The sequence below is a fragment of the Protopterus annectens genome, chromosome 3.part0 (assembly GCF_019279795.1).
Source record: "Protopterus annectens isolate FY-2018-M chromosome 3.part0, PAN1.0, whole genome shotgun sequence".
Taxonomy (NCBI): Eukaryota; Metazoa; Chordata; order Ceratodontiformes; family Protopteridae; genus Protopterus; species Protopterus annectens.
The window spans coordinates 113,353,965-113,370,796 of record NC_056731.1 but is presented as its reverse complement, the minus strand read 5'-3'; the positions used below and the strand labels follow the sequence as shown (position 1 = coordinate 113,370,796).

Below are 16,832 nucleotides of genomic sequence, written 5' to 3'. Positions count from 1 at the left end.
ATTTACCCACAATGAGGCAACGTGTGGGTAATTAGTAAGTAGAGGATGGTCCATTTTGTGAATAAAAAAATGGAATAAATTATTTTCATAATTTCATCTTTCTGTTCTAAAAAGTAGAACCTTATAAACATGGAATAACTAGATTTTTTTCTTTGTATGTGCTGTAATGTTGTAAAATAGCTGCAGGCAGCATGATATCACAACGTTACACACTGGGTTCCCCTCCTCTTCCAGAGCTTTATACACTAGGTAACCCCTCCTCTTACAGTACTTTATACACTAGGTAACCCCTCCTCTTACAGAGCTTTACACACTAGGTGCCCCTCTTCTTAAAGAGCTTTGCACACTAGGTAACCCCTCCTCTTACAGAGCTTTACACACTAGGTGCCCCTCCTCTTATAGAGCTTTATACAGCAGGTACATCTCCTCTTACAGAGTTTTACACACCAGCTACCTTTCCTCTTGCAGAACTTTATATTCTGGGTACCCTTTTTCTTACAGAGTTTTACAAACTGAGGACCCTTCTTCTTACGGAATTGATCTGCATTTTTGCTTTCTTTCATGAAGCAGGAAAATACTGCTTGGCATCTTTATAAAGAATACATAACAGTAGTACAATTTTAAGTTTAACTTGTGTAAACTTTGACCTACTTAGTTGCCTCTATATGTGTGTGTGTGTGTGTGTGTGTGTGTGTGTGTGTGTGTGTGTGTGTGTGTGTTTATATATATACACACACACACACACATATATGTGTATATATGTATGTATGTATATATATATATATATATATATATATATATATATATATATATATATATATATACATACAGAGAGAGAGAGAGAGAGATAGATATAGACAGAGCAGGAGAATGGGGGCAAAACCATACCTATTAGGTAAATCTAGTATCACCACCTTTTGAAGAAGGATGTGGGTTGTGCCAAATCATTGTAAGGGCTACAGAGTTCTCACGCAATGGAGTAAGTGGTTAATGATGGGTATATTTCATCAGTCAGTACTTTCAACTTGGACATCACACATTTTATTGTTGCTTCAAGAATTAAATGGTTGAAGTGTGTATGTTCAGTATTTGTAGAGGTGGGAGGAGGGGGATGATGATATAAAGAAAAATGAAGTGCATTTCTGTTACTAATGGTGGCTTAACCACCATACCAGCAACTCAAAACATTTCCACTGTCAATTTTCAGTCAGTGACCTGGGGATATTTCTTATAAGGCTAAAGTTCACACTTGAAAGTGAGGCAGGGACCAACTGGAAATTCTCTTAAGTCCTAGACCCATTTTATGGGGTTGCTGGAATTTCTTAAGGGTATTGGCATGATGATTTGTGTGGAGTTAATTGTGACAGTGCTGTTTCTACCCCAAGTATTTCAATTTTTTTAGAAACTACCATTTTAGTTGGAATTGCATAGTTATTGTGAAATTGCTGTACTTTTTCAGTTACTACTAAGGCTGGATCTTCAAGTGAAGAATCAAGTAGAGAATCTTCTGAATCTGGAGAAGGTGACCTTGAGGAAAAGGAGGCCCCTGCTGAATGTCTGCTGCACCGATATGGATACTTTAATACAGTCCTTACTGTCGTAGGTGAGTACCTCAGTGCAGAGGGGCTGTAGACTTTTAAGGTAAATCCAACAGAACATCTGACAAGTTGCAAACACATGTATAGTTGCATGTCTTTTTCTTTCTAGATGGAATATTGGACATAGATGTTCTCCCAATGACTCGCATCGGAGGAGTTACAAGTGCCCAATCTGATTCTGTGGTAGAGTTTGTTGTTACCTGTGAAGGCAGGTAAGCTAATCATTAAACTGGCATTTTCCTTTAGAGGTTTGCTAACACTGCTAAGCTCAGGCAGGTGGCAGGAGTAGCAGCAGCTGTAAATGTTGGACTGCTCTGGCCTGCTGTAGTAACAAATAGTACAAGTACATAACCATGTTGACTTTGCTTGTGTTTTGTTTCATTCAGTCCATGTGGGTGGAGAGAATCAGAAATTTTTGTTATGCAGGGTATTCATTGTCCAAATGACTAAAGATTCAGAATTTCTTGTGAGTGATACATCTTGAGCAAAATGCAGGACATATATGATATCTCTGCTTCAGAATCTGTCATACTGTAATAAGTACAGCAAACCCGAATGACTAGTGCATTTCCACAGTACAGCCGAGCTGTGGTCACTCCATTCACAACAGCACCATCACTATGCCTAATGGGGTGGATCTCATGTGATGGGTATCCCATTTTCTGTGTGTAAACTACAGTTCCCCTGCCCCTTTGTTTTTTTTTTACATTGCCTGAGGATGATCCCTAATAAACTTGGAATAGTCAACCGTCACAGAGAATAATCCTTGCAGTCCCTCCACTTGATCTAGACTATCAAATGGCATCTGTTGGATAGTGTAATGTAGTATGCATGGAAAACATGTTTCTCTTGTCCTGAGTACTGAATTGCCTACCCCTACTGTATACCTGGTTCTAGAAGCTTCTCCTAGTCTTATCCCCTCTGCTCGTCTTAATGGTTACTGACATAAAAAAAATGGGAAAGTCCTCTCCTTAGACTGCAAGTGTACTTTGAAATTGCCTTGAAATGTGTGTGTTCCTCATTGCTGGCTTGTCTGCCTTTGAATCACCTTGTGATTACTTGTAGCTAGTTGCTAGACTTGTTTCTGGTACATGTTCACCTGTGGCTAACTAAAGTATGTTTTTACATTATGAAGACTGGGACTGCAATTCTAGTGGGAGTAGAAAGGTAACATAGTCTGTCTGAGTTGGGAAGTTGGGAAGTTAAAAATGAGAATTACTTATTGTAGCTACTTATTTGATTTGTTTCCAATACCTTTTCACTTTTGTCTATTTAAAGTGCATTTTTACATTAAGAAGGCTGGGACTGCAATTCTTACAGGAGAAGAAAGGTAGTCTGGGCTGTCTGTGTTGGAAACACACTAGAGAGCTTAAAGTAACAATTACTTGTTGCAGCTAGTTGGTACCTTTTCACGTTTGGCCAACCAAAGTGTGTTTTTACATTAAGAAGACTGGGACTGCTGTTCTAGTGCCAGTAGTAAGGTAGTCTTATCAGTCCGAGTTGGGAAACACACAGGGAGGCTTAAAAGAGAGATCATTTCGTCAGCCAGAGGGATTTAGTTGGGTGTTAATCTGCACTTGAGAGATAACTTTTGCTGTGTTTTTACATTAAGAAGTTCCAGTATCATCCATCTTGTGGCAGAAGATGTTTACTTGGTCTCTCTGACTTGGGAGGCACTCCAGGGAACTTAAAGTGTAGTCATTTACTGGCCAGAGGGCACGGGAGTTAGTTTTCAGCTTTTTCTGTCTGCTATAAATTTGGCACATTTTCATGGAGCTGTTCATCACTCAGTGGTGGTTAGCAGTACCCTCTGTAGTAGCAAACTTCTACAGCTGATGCTTGGGATGTTAATCCATAACACAGAAAGGCTTTGCATGGAGCTAAATAGTGTCATACAGCACTAACATCATAGCACTATCTAACATCTAGCCTTTATCCTAGACACTGCTTGGGTGACCTCAGTAAAACCAAGACCCTAAACCATAATAGTCCAACCCTAATATGCGTTCTGACAACATGGATTTGCAGTTTCCTATAGTCTCTGTGGCCTGCTTGGTAGATATGGGCATACTCAGACAATGTAACAATTGTCTTATGTACTCAGACAACCTTTTAAATCTTAAAGAACCTAACACAGTATATGTGAGATGTACATACATACATAACATCCTTGGAGGCAAAAATCTCAATTATAAACAAGGTTGTCAAAAAGACACACACTACATCCTTCACACATACCACTCACCACACACATAGACCTTATGCTGAAGTAATTAAAAAAAAATCTTCAAACCTCATAGACCTCTTAAACCATAACACTGCAAAACCTAACCTCAGCAATCAGTAAAGTACACACCAAAAACAACACCTAACACTACACATAAGCCTGCATCCAATAATCCCCCAAAGAACAAAGCCCATAAGGCATGCAAACACTTTACCTGGTATCTTGTCATAGAGGTTTCTATTGTACAACACACAGATACTCCTCAAACCAGGATGGACAAGGAGAAGATAACAGCTAGTTGCCTATCTGGAGCTAGGATCCACAACATCATACATGCAGTCATGTCGCTGCACCACATAGTTCATGTGGGTGTAAAAGACCTGAGGTGTACTTCACTGGACTATATGAAAAAAAGACATTCTGGATCTTTCTGAATATGTGTCACAGAGAGGTATGTGCATTGCACTTTGCAGTATTCAGTATTATAACTTCACCAAGGATGATGCCATAGTATCAACAGAAAATGACTCATTATAACAATTGGGTTAGGTTCTGATGTCACTTCAGGGGAATCCAGTATATATCAGCATGGGAGGACAAGCATAACAGACCACTTTGCTTTACCAAGGATGGTCTGCATCTGTCCCCAATGGGCTTTTGGATATTGATTACAATTTTATCCATCCCCTTACAGCCTTTTTCAGGCTAAAACTACCAACATAGCAAAAAAAGAAAAACTAAAAGCAACCTTAAGGTGTTTCTGCTTAATGCTAGGAGTCTAAACAATGAACTCCACACCCTACAAGTTCTCCTTACTCTGGAAAATGTAGACATCTGTGCTATTACCGAGACTCTGTTTAAAGCCACAGAAAGTACTGCGGCAGTAGAAGGCTATAGTGCTTTCCACATATTTAGACCAACAGCAGCACAGATAGGGGCTAAAGGTGACAGTGTCTAAATCTATGTTGGTAGCAAATACAACTCTAGGTTGGTTGAAAAGGATGATATCCTGGAATTCATCATGGCCAAATCTCCATAGACAAGGTTCCCTCCCACGTACTGGCCAGCTACAGCTTACCCTGTGTGACCCACAAAGCTCACAATTCTTACCTAGACCTACTAGAGATGCTCATCATCCAACCAAATACCCTATTCATGGCAGATTTTAACTACCTCTCTATAGACTGCAAAATGTACACTGCCAAAAATTTACAGGCACGCATTTCCTCGACTTCATCAGCACAAACACCCTGGATGAGATAATGCACTCTTAACCAGAGGATTAAACATATTGGACTTAGTACTCACCAACATGGGTAAGCAATGCACCCCCCCCCCCATGTCACATATTCACTGGTGAAGTCGGACTACAAAGCTGTCTCCCTTGAAATGAAATTCAACCTGGAAGACCAAGCTAAACCCATAACGGTTAGGAGCTATACTACATTCTATTACGTGGCAGTTTGTAAAAATTTATGGCTCCCTCAAACCCCAAGAACACAGCTACCTATGCAGAATTATTTACAAAAACCATGTACAACAGACTATATAACAAAAGAAAAAAGTCATGGCCAAAATCAGAAAAAGCAATTCTCTTAAAAACAAGAGCTCGCTGATTCAACTAAACAAGAAACTAAGTGGTCTAATAAAGTCAAGCAAGCCCAATTATGAGGTCGGGGACAATCACAACACCAGAATCACTACTATAGTGGGCCCTGACAATATCTGCTGTTGCCTCCTAAACAGCCTAAAACGTGGCCTAGCAGGACCACTTGAGGCACTCTTCAACTACAGCCTCAAAATAGGTTACATGCCAATAAATGGGGGGGCCACAATGGTCATCCCTCTCTGCAAAGATGGACCATCAACTGACCCTGGGAACTAAAGACTCATCAGTCTGACAAGTCCAATATACAAAGCCATAGAACAAATTATCATGAAATGATCAATAAGGACATTGGCAGCTTACAGACACTGGACTCACCTCAGTTTGGCTTTAAGGGAAGGTCTTACCTACTTAACCCTTTCTTTGAGAGGGTCACCATGGCTATGGATGATGGGAAAACTGTGCATACCACCTACCTCAACCTGCATAAGGTGTTTGATGTAATACCCCAATCAGGTATTGTTGGCAAACTCTCAGAACTAAGCATAAATCGTTAAATAACTCACTGGATTACCAGATGGCTCACAGATAGAACCCAAGAAGTCAGAAATGGTAAGACCATCTCTACCAAGAAACCGGTCACCAGTGGAGTACCCCAGGGCTCTGTGCTGGGCCTGCTCCAGTTTGGCATCTACTTGTCAGACATCAAGGCTAATGTCAAAGGCTTCTGGCTCATGAAGTTTGTAGATGACTGTAAATTGGGAGCTATCATGTATTTCCCCATGACACCAACATTCTACAAGAGGATCTAACACAAACAAATGACTGGTGCAAAAGCCATGGATTAAAACTCAATGCAAAGAAATGCATTATAGTGCCCTTTGGGAAAGAGCCGACCCAAGCTAATTACTTCATTGATAAAACACTCGTAAGAGTTGACCCGATAGGGATCTGGAAACATATTTAGACAGTAATCTGGTGTTCAATCAACATGTAGCAAAGATAATAGGAAAATCATTCTATGTCACCCAACTCATAAGCAGGGGCATGGCATCCAGGTCTAAGGAAGTAACAGTACCACTCTACTCTGGCTTAATCAGACTCATCATTCAGTACACTGCCACCCTTTGGCATGTAATTAGACAGGCATTTGCACTTGCAACAGTTGGAATGCCCTCAAAGGTTCCACAGCAGGAAAATCCAGGGTAAGAATACCCTATCCTACAGAGATCACCTTAAGGCCCTATCTCTGTACTGTGTCTCCTACAGGTTACCGAGAGGTGATCTATGCCTAGCATATAAGAATTCCTTTTATCCAGCTCTGATGGATCTGTTCCACATCTGCAAGACAAACAACACTGGAAACATTAGATCCAAAGACCTGAATTTTGTCTGCAATATATATAGAACCTGCTGGGGGGATTGATATGTGTCTCAAAGGATCCCAGTGCTTTGGAATAAGCACCCCATTTACTTGAAGCAGAGTTCATCCCTGACACTGTTCAAAAGATACTTTTATCATTGAATGGGAAATCACAAATTCACCCCTGGCCTGGCCTCCATGTCTCTGAAGTACAGAGATCAACAGTAAGTAAATTAATCCCCAATAAAAATACCTGTGCGCGCACACACACACACACACACACACACACACACACACACACACACACACACACACACAAAATCTCTTTATTAACATACCACACCATATTTGCATCCAAGGAACTCCGGGACAAAACTGGGTTGGTTTAGTGGCTATGCTAAAGACCCTGGAAGTCATTAGCCTAGTATGAACCTATGAAGATAGTGCAGCTTGCTTGATTGGGCTTGATTTAGCTAACAGAATATGTATCTGTGCACCTATAGTGCTGGCACCAGATCCTTCTCCTTTAGTAAGAGAAGTCTGTCTCCCAGCAGTGCTATGGATTACCAAACTGTATATTATCATCACTTCTTGCACATCACATTAAAAGACCCAGGATTTTTATGCTATTATTAATATGTTTATATTTCTGTACTAGCTGAATGAGACCAAATAGTAAATAAGGAAAGGCTGCACTATAAGATTTATATTTTAATACCTTCTCTTTTCACAGTATTCCTACTGAAGTGTGCACAGTTATTTTGGACTCTAGCTGTAAGGAGCTTCAGAGTGAAGCCTGTGACAGTATTCCAGTTATGGATCAGTGCCGAGTGACAGTACAGAGAACATTTGACCAACCTGGTATTTACTGTGTGAATGTATCCCTTTTGGATGAGGCTAGCCTGGCGTTGACAAGTACAATGGTTTCTGTTGGAGAAGGTAATTATTTTCTTCCTCTTCTACCCTTGCATCAAGATCAGGTAGTTGGATCAAATTCCAGTACTAGGGACAGGAAGACTAATAATTTAGCAAGTTCCTGAATGGATTGGGGAGGAGATTATGATATAGTACAGGATATGCAAGAAATATACAATTGAAGATTGGGTTTTTGAATTAATAAGATAAAGATAAATAAAAATAAATTAAATAATTAAATACTACTTCACACAGTTAAACTCATCATATATCATATTAAAAGTACTTTGAGATAATATAAATAATAAAGAGAAGAGAAGAGAAAGAAAGAATATGAGTAATAAGAAGAGGCAGGTTGAGGGAAGGACAGCAAGTAAGATAGTTAGCAAGCAAAGAGAGCTAGAAATTAACTGAAATGGTTCAGAGACTGAGTTCAAGTGTCTGCTTTCTACTTATTCTTTCTAATGCAGAGATATAGACATGTCACAGCATGCATTGGTGTATAGTTTCTTTAAATGTATGCTGAGAATATGTATAGACTTTGCCAGCACTGCTGTAATCAGTTTACTGCATAAGAAGATGGCAGATATGGTAGAATCTTCTAGAACATATGTTTTGTTTGTGCAGATACCTGTTTTGAGGCTTGGTGAAGAACAACATTTATTTTGCACTTTGTTCTGAGCACAGACTGTAGTGATTCCAGGTGTTGTAACTAATGTTTAGTAGTCTAATGTAAATCTGAATAAATCCTCCTTTGTAGGGGTACCACCAGAGTCTGTCATGACAGTAAAGCAGTAATAAATGTTTCTGGTAAATGCTGTTTAATTGTTCACAGCATGACAGGGAACTATTATGGTTGAGAAACAACTACCAGTTGTATAGAGTTTAGGCTTTTTGTCAGTTTAGTACATTAAGTGCATTTTGTTTTGTGCCAAAACAGACTTGAATCTAAATGTACTAGAACTAGGTATCTTAAACTGAGAGTTGTTTATAAATATGAATGTAATTTATTCAGTGTTAACTGCTGGCACTCTAAATCTGCAATATTCTTCTGTAAGGTACACCCCGTGCTGCAACACTTGAGATTGTCCTGATTTTTGGAGCTTTCCTTCTGCTGCTCGTCTTCCTAGGAGTATTATTTCTACAGAGGTAAGTCTTATAATTGAATTCGTAATTTGCGTTTTGAGTGAGAGCAGTAGACTGACATGGTTGCAATGGTCAGGACACAATATGACTGGAAACATGCAGTGGTCAGGACACAATATGACTGGAAACAATGTAATGTGATACTGATCCTAAAAGTAGTGAGTTGCACAGAAATATTTCAGATGAAAGTTGCATATATATTTTGCTGTTCTAGGTGTTTTTTCTGATCCTGCTGACATGACTTTACCTATTTGTTCCCCATCATCAAGGCAACAGATGGCTGCAGTCAGCTTTCATACAGTTAGTAGTGAAGATTTCCTGCTTTACCTGGGCTTTACCCCATATTCAAGTAACATGATGTACTAAAATGTGATGCAAGTGATTGCTATACTTTCCACTAAGTACATTTCTGCATGCATCTTGCCAGCTGCAGGTGCAAGTCACTGTCTGTATTGAATTCTGAATACCTGTTGTCCCAGTACATGCTGGCATTTCAGCAGGATGGTAAAGCTGGTGCTGACACCCTCACTTTCACTGTCCTTGACTGGCTCCTGCACAAGACCAGGTTGTTCTCCAGTTCTGGATTATCTAGGTCACAGGCAGGAGTTTACTGTGCCAAAGTCACTTTAGGGGCAGTAGCTTTAGTAATTGTAACATAAAAAAATAATTTACTCAGCACTACAGATGTACTGTGGTATATTCTGCCCTATAGCTACCTTTTCATTGAAAAGTCTGAATCTGTATTAGCATTATTTCATTATGCTAGAATGTTTAGGTTCATAGGTTCATAGGTTCATACTAGGCTATCTGCCCTGGGGCAATTATAAGCCTAGCCCGATTCTGTATGGCTTACGCCACCCCTTGATTTGAGTATACTGTGCCCTTTTTAAGGTTTAGTTTTCTGTGCCTCTGTCTAATAGTGACACAGGAGTAATCCCTGGGACAAACCTATGATCCCCCATCCACCTATCGAGATTCTTCTTGAAGAGATTCAATGAGGTGCTCTGCCTCACATGAACTGGAATTCTATTCCAGAGCGAAGGGAGCCTCTGGGTTATGAACCTGTCTCTCCAGCAAGTTCTATTTATTTCTGTGCTGAGGTTCAAGTCCCTCGAGCGTGTGGCTCTAAGGGATTTAGATTTACTGAGGTGGAGCATGTCCATTAATTCTGGATTTGACATAGCTTTGTATGTCAGGCATAGATCGCCTCGAAGTAGGCGGTATGCAACTGAGTAGTGCTGGAGTTTTTTTAACCGAGCAGCATATGGCATCTGTTTGAGACCCTTGATCCTCTTGGTGAGATACTTTTGGGGTCTTTCTAATTGCTGCAGGTGTCGGGTAAGGTACATCCCAAAAGGGGAATTGTATTCTATGATGGGCCTGATGAGGGATGAATAAAGGGGCACGATTACCTCTCTTGATCTAGATGTGAAACCCTTCGTGATGAGGTGGGCTATGTAGAATGTCTTTCTAACCACTTTGGCAATGTGGTTGTCAAAGGAGAGATTGCTATCAGCTTGGGTCCCCAGGTCCCTAATAACTTTCTCTGTACTTAATGGGTTTCCACCTATGTGGTAATTTGTGGGCACATTGTTTTTGCCAAAGGGTATGACTATACACTTTTTGGCATTTAGCTTTAAACCATGGCACTGGCACCAGTTATCTGTCTCTGTGAGACCTTTTTGAAGGATGTTTGTGTCAGCTGGAGAGTCGATTATGGCACCCAGCTTGCAGTCATCTGCGAACTTGGTGAGCCATAGTCCTCCCACGTTTGCCTGTACCTCAGAAAAGTATATACCGTACAAGAGTGGTTCCAGGACAGAACCCTGTGGGATGCCACTTGTGACCGGTTTCGAGTCTGACATGGCTCCAGCAACTCTCACTCTGTGAGTTCTGTCTTTGAGCCAGTTTGCGACCCATCTGGTGACATAGGGGTTTATATTTAAGTTGGATAGCTTATCTATGATGCCCGAGTGGGGTATTGTGTCAAATGCCTTTGCAAGGTCCAGATAGGCTGTGTGGACTACCTTCCCTTCATCTATGGCTTTGGTGACTGTTTCGAAGAAGTCAACCAGGTTCAAAAGGCAGGATCTGCCCTTGACAAAGCCGAACTGGGTAGGATCTAGTGTCTGTAGGTCCCCAATGTCTTTGTTTATGAGCTCCATGATGATCCTCTCTATAGCCTTGCAGACTAAGCTAGTCAGGCTTATGGGGCAATAGTTTCCAGGGTCCGTAGAGGCTCCACCTTTGTGGAGTGGGACCACTGTTGCTGTACGCCATTCTGTGGGCACATATCCTGTAGTGAGGCTGAGATTGTATAGCTGTTTTATTTGAGGGATTAGTTCCTCTTGGAGTTCATGTAGGATGCAACCTGGGACGCCATCTGGTCCCATGGAAGCAGTGTTTTTTGCTTTGGAGAGGGCAGCCTTCACCTGAGCATCAGAGATGTTTGGGAGGCAGCCCTCTGCCGGGATAGATACTTGCTCTTTTGTGGGGGGGGGGGAGTTTGCACTGAACCTGTTTGCCAGGATATTGGCGATGTCTGTGTGTTCAGTGTATTTTCTGTCGTTTAGAATCAACTCAGAACAAGTCTGGGAGTTGCATCCAAGGTTCCTAACATAACTGAAAAAAGCCTTATGATTGTCTTTGGTGTCCTGTGCAATTTTTCTCTCGAAGCTGGCCTTGGAGGATTTTATGAAGGATCGTAATTTTTTGCTAGTACAGATCAGAGATGCCTTCCCTATTAGGGATTTTACTCTATCATGTAGTAGCTTCCTCCTTCTGTTGTACAGTTTATTTATGGCAGGGGTCCAGCAGACTGGACGCCTGCCTTTGGATGATTGGGTCTTGGTTTTGTTTGGGATAGCATGATCCATGCATTCCTGGAGATGTCTGTAGAATGCATTTATACAGGATTCTGCAGTTTGGGCCGTAGTTTCCACTGGCTCTAGGGCCTTGAAGGATTCCACTTCAGTTTTGAGAAGTGAGAAATTTGCTTTTGAGAAGTTTTTCACTGTGGTTTTCTGGGCTGGGGGTGGGGTTAGGATGTGGACATCCAGTGAAATTAATTTATGGTCTGATCTTACCAATGAGGGATATACTTCTGGTGTGGAGCATAGAGTCCCCATGTTGGTAATAATCAGGTCTAGTTTGTTACTGAACTGGCTGAAACAAAACACAAAAAAATACGAATGTGCACTGCACACATCATAATGGATAAACAATCTAAATTGCTTCAAGCAGCAAATAGTGTGGACAGTTTCTGACTTCTGTATGGCTAACAGACAACTCTTAGGCTTCTTGTGGATGTCCCACATTGCACCAGGTCTCATCTGTGCCATCTGTCCTGAAGAGCAATCATGAAGGTTTGACTACAGTTCTGCTTTGTCCCCAGTTGTGCCACAGATGAGACTTGTGACTGACAGCAGTCAGTAACACTCTTACTCTTTCAACATAAATTTCAAGCTAGTTGGGTTCTAGAAGATTGCATGTGGTATGCAGTTACCTTGAGATACTCCTTTGTGCATAAGTTAACATTCTCAGGTTTGAACCTGTTGGCATATATAGTATGCAAACTACATTGGAATATTCCCTCTTCCTATACAGTATAAGGCCTTAGAGGTGCCCACTGTGTATGTGGTCCTTTATCCACCTTTCATGATAGAGTGCCAGTCACTAGCATCCTTGACTGCTTTGTGTCAGCTGACAGAAGCGAACTAAACATAGAAACAAAATGGCAACATTTTCAAGCACAAAGCATCACTGCAGTTGTCTCTGTAAGCCACTCATATCTTTCACACAAGACCACAGTCTCTGCCCTACTTGTGAAAATTCCCTTTGCAACAAATTTTCATGTAAACAGTTGTAGTGGTCTTCTAATAACCTATGTAGCTTTGCAAACCTAGGGTGTCCTGCTTTTCTATTGCCCTTTTAGCTGTATATGCCCCTAAAGGGGTTGAGAGACACAAGTTTATGAACCTTTAGCTTTGGCACTATAACTAAACTATGAACTATTAAAATAGTCCTGGATCTAAATCTTTTTTTCTCTGTCTGAATCAGGCTGCTCAGTTGACCAAAACAATAATTTCCCTCTGCCTATGGAAACTAAAAAAATAAATTGCTTTTGCTTTTGTGAATTTTACCACAGTTTGAGAGTATGCTAATACCTTGCATGCTTTCTTACATTGCCACCTCATTTTGAACTCGTCACCCATTCAGAGCATTACCCCAGTTTGTCCTTGACCTCATTTGTGCATATTAGGTATATGCATCTTACCTGCTGCCTAACACTGTTCTTTCTTGAAATTCCCTAAGCACATATTACTGAAATGTTACTGTTTTATCATCCTTTTGTGTGTCTTATTTGTTCCAGTTCTGTTCTGTGTGGCAAATGGATATAGTTTTTAGGATTACAGACCAGAGCTTTGCTACCTCATCCCCAGAACCTCCATTGTACTGAACATTGTCTATTTTCTCACCTTTCTGGCATATAGGTCAATGTTTTCCAGGAGGTGATAACCATCCACTACCCACCTATCCAATTTTTCTTACTCCTCTGTAGTCTTTGCTAGCACAAGGTGATTTGGGGTTTCTTTCTCTTATAATACAGCCATGGCTTTATGCTGGAGTTTTCACTTTTGTTACAAATGCAGTTTTGCATGTTTCCTGTAGACTATTTGTAGTACTGTGTAAGTGACCACCTCTGCATTCTGCATTGCCTATGCATACCAACTTGCTATCCCTGGAACACAGATTAACTGCTTGTGTCTGAGGTTAATTGGATAAGTGAACTGCTCTTTGGTGGATGCTTTTCAACCACAACCTGGACCTGAAAGTCAAAGAAAATGGACAGTTTTCATATAGTCAGAGTACCCATAACCCACATGGATGCATGAACATGCACAACCCCAGAGTGATCAAAGGTAGGAACAGAACTCCTTGCCATACAACTGCAAGGCAGAGAGCTTGCCAGTAAGCCATTATGCTGCTAATTTACCCATCCCTTTTCTTTTACATCCTCTTCTAAATCAAGATAACTGCATATAAAAGTAGAATAAAGAAGAGCTGAATAAGTCCAGAGAATCTGTAACTGTTTAGTATGTACACTTTTGATTTGCTTCATGGTAGATACAACTATTGTGGTATAAGCCAGCAGATGGCCACTGCAATGAGGTCCCTGCAGAACAGTTTCTAGTAAACTGGACTAATGAAAAAGGCAAAAGGCCACAGAGTGACCTCTACTTTCCTGTTGGAAATTTGGAGTGGAGTCATCCTCTGCAGTATATGACAGGGTGTGGAATGGTGGACATTTCTTCAATCTGTTTCCCCCTTTCAGTATTTGTTGCTCTTCCTTTTGTAAAGATGGAGACCATCCTTCATTGAACTTGTAGTAAACATGTTTTAAAAGAAGAAGGATTATTTGCCACTAAGTCTGTTTCTGTCTTCAGATAAGAATGTTTTAAGGGGGATAGCCTAAAGCAGTATGTTAAATCATGCAGTGGTGCACTACAGCTGGACTACAGTGAATATGGCATTAGACTGGAGGGAAAAGGCTTGCTTTGCTCTATTGTCTCACCTGTATTTTAGGTGAAATGTACTTCCACAAACTGAGGTCCAGTTGTACTCACAGGGGCAGTAAAAGTATGTGAGGCAGTTGTGAACCAATGGTCAGATTGTTTTCTTAAATTAATTTTAGAGGCTAAGCAGCTGTCTGCCAGGGCAAGCGATTAATCTTGAGAGTTCTGAGCATTCTTTGCTGATGAAAATGCAAAATTTGAAGGTACGATAGCAAACAGTGAAAAAATAAAGTTTAAGATTATGGAAAATGAATAAGAAATGGCAGCCTCCCCAGCAGCCTTAATACTTTAATGCATTTTATAGAATAGTGCACAATTAACTTTTATTTAAAGGTAGACAGTACATTTTTTCTTAGGATAAAAAGTTAATGTTTCCTGGAAGCATATAAGCTGTTTTCACATCTGAGAGGGGAACACACATAAGGGAAGAACAAACAGTAATCAGGGTGAGAGCACAGGCTGTAACATACACCTTAACAAGGCTAATCCTAATTTTAGAATAGGTTATGCCTGTGGATGCAGCTGCTGATTTTACACAATTGCTCCTATTTGAAGTGTTAAACTTAATTTCTTGAAAATGTACATAGTTTTGTGTATTTGTTCTAAGCTGATAGGGGATGGGTGTATACTGACACTGCATTTAGTTTTTTTTTAGGGTTTTCATTAAAGCAAAAATACTTGAAAAATGTAACATAGGTTCAAATGTACATAAGAAATAACTGTATAAAAGATCAGCTTGCCAAACATTAGTGTGTGTAAAACAAAATTTGGAAATACACATTGTCATGTATCATAGGTGGAAACAATAGCTTTTCATCATAATGGCTACTCTATCCATATTATCTTTGATAATAAAAAATGGTCTATAGGTATAGACAAAAAGAAAGTAGTACTGAATTATAATAAGAAATGCAGAGTGCAAATAACAATGGTGGAAGAGACACATTTGGAAAGAAATTAATATGTCAGTTTGAAAAAGGATTTCAGGCTGGATATTCAGGGAGTAGCTATGCTGATTGATAGAGGAGCTCCAATGGTGATAGAAGAGGGGAAAATAATAATAGCAGATTTGTGGTAGTAAGGAGTTATTTGCAAGGGAGGATGATTACCCTGACATATATTTATATTCTACCAAAAACTGCTATTATGGAACTTCAGAAAATGTTGGGAAAAATAAGCCGATTTCACTAGGGAATATTACTTATTGGTGGGGACTGGAACTTCATTTGCAATAATGAGAATGTGTTAGTGGACCTAGAAGGGAAAATATAACAAAAGAAGGTAGATTTCTAAGGAGGTTTCTGCAAATATTTGGTATGGAAGACATGAATTCAATAGTAGGAACTCGGACAAAATATACATGTTATTCCCCAAGATACGAAATGTCTTCTGAGAGATAGCTAATGAATGGGATAAAATGAAAATAGAGTTTAAAACAGGGTAGAAAAAAGAGAAATATATGGTCAAGAAGTAATAGAAACTATTTAGCAGGGCTGACAAAGTTTAAAATATTGCAGAATAAGGGGAATCTCACAGAACAGGAAGAGGAGATGAGCAACTGCAGAGTGGTAAAGATAAAATAAGGGAGTATTTGGATATTATGCATGAGTTTGGAAAAATTGCTGTTTAGCAACTATTTTTGATAATAACTGTAGAGCACAAAAATTTTAGCAGAACAACTTAGGCAACAAATAGTAGAAACGGTTGCCACCAAACTTAGGGAGTATATGATAAGAAAAATACCCAGAGATCCTATAGCGGTATTAGAGATATTTCGGAACTTTTATGAAAATACATATAAAGCAGAGGAATGGTGAAACCAAGAAAGAGCACAAATGGAAATATTTACAGAAGACTTATTTGTGCCAAGATTAGAAGAAGATGAGGCTCAACAACTAATAGTTAAGATAGGAAGAGATGAGATAAAAATTGTGATATATAATCAATCTACAGGGATGTCTCCAGGAACAGATAATATTACAAATAATATTCCTGTGGAAGTTCGGAAATTAGGAGGGAAGACACTAATAAAGATCTGGAAGAGTTTAATATTATTTAAAAGGAGAGGAAACATCAGCATATTGGAAGAAAGCTGTGGTGCCTGTATTATCCAAAGAGGATAAAGACATATTAGACCCAGCTTAATATAGACCCATTTCAATTTTAAACCATGATTATATTTATGTCTAAACTAGCTCAAAGAATGGCAAGAGTGTTGCCAAAACTGATGGATATGGATCAGTGTGGTTTTGGGAAGGGGAGGCCAACATTTGACAAAATTAATAGAGCAATGATTACCCAGAGGGAAAGCAGAATGTAAGAAAATACCACAGTTGTTGGTGAGTCTTGATGCAGAGAAAGAAATCAACAGAATAAGCTGGGATTTTATAAGTATATCAAT

At 39.8% G+C, this 16,832-nt stretch overlaps 1 protein-coding gene across 1 annotated transcript in view; it reads left to right on the top strand.

Moving 5' to 3' along the window:
• The window catches only part of GPNMB (glycoprotein nmb), a 114,695-nt gene that overhangs the window by 74,868 nt on the left and 22,995 nt on the right, over positions 1-16,832 (top strand). The window contains exons 8-11 of the mRNA XM_044064622.1: positions 1,460-1,603; positions 1,708-1,810; positions 7,528-7,733; positions 8,768-8,858. Of these exons, the coding sequence (XP_043920557.1) occupies positions 1,460-1,603; positions 1,708-1,810; positions 7,528-7,733; positions 8,768-8,858 (544 nt within the window). The remainder of the gene's footprint in view (positions 1-1,459; positions 1,604-1,707; positions 1,811-7,527; positions 7,734-8,767; positions 8,859-16,832) is intronic.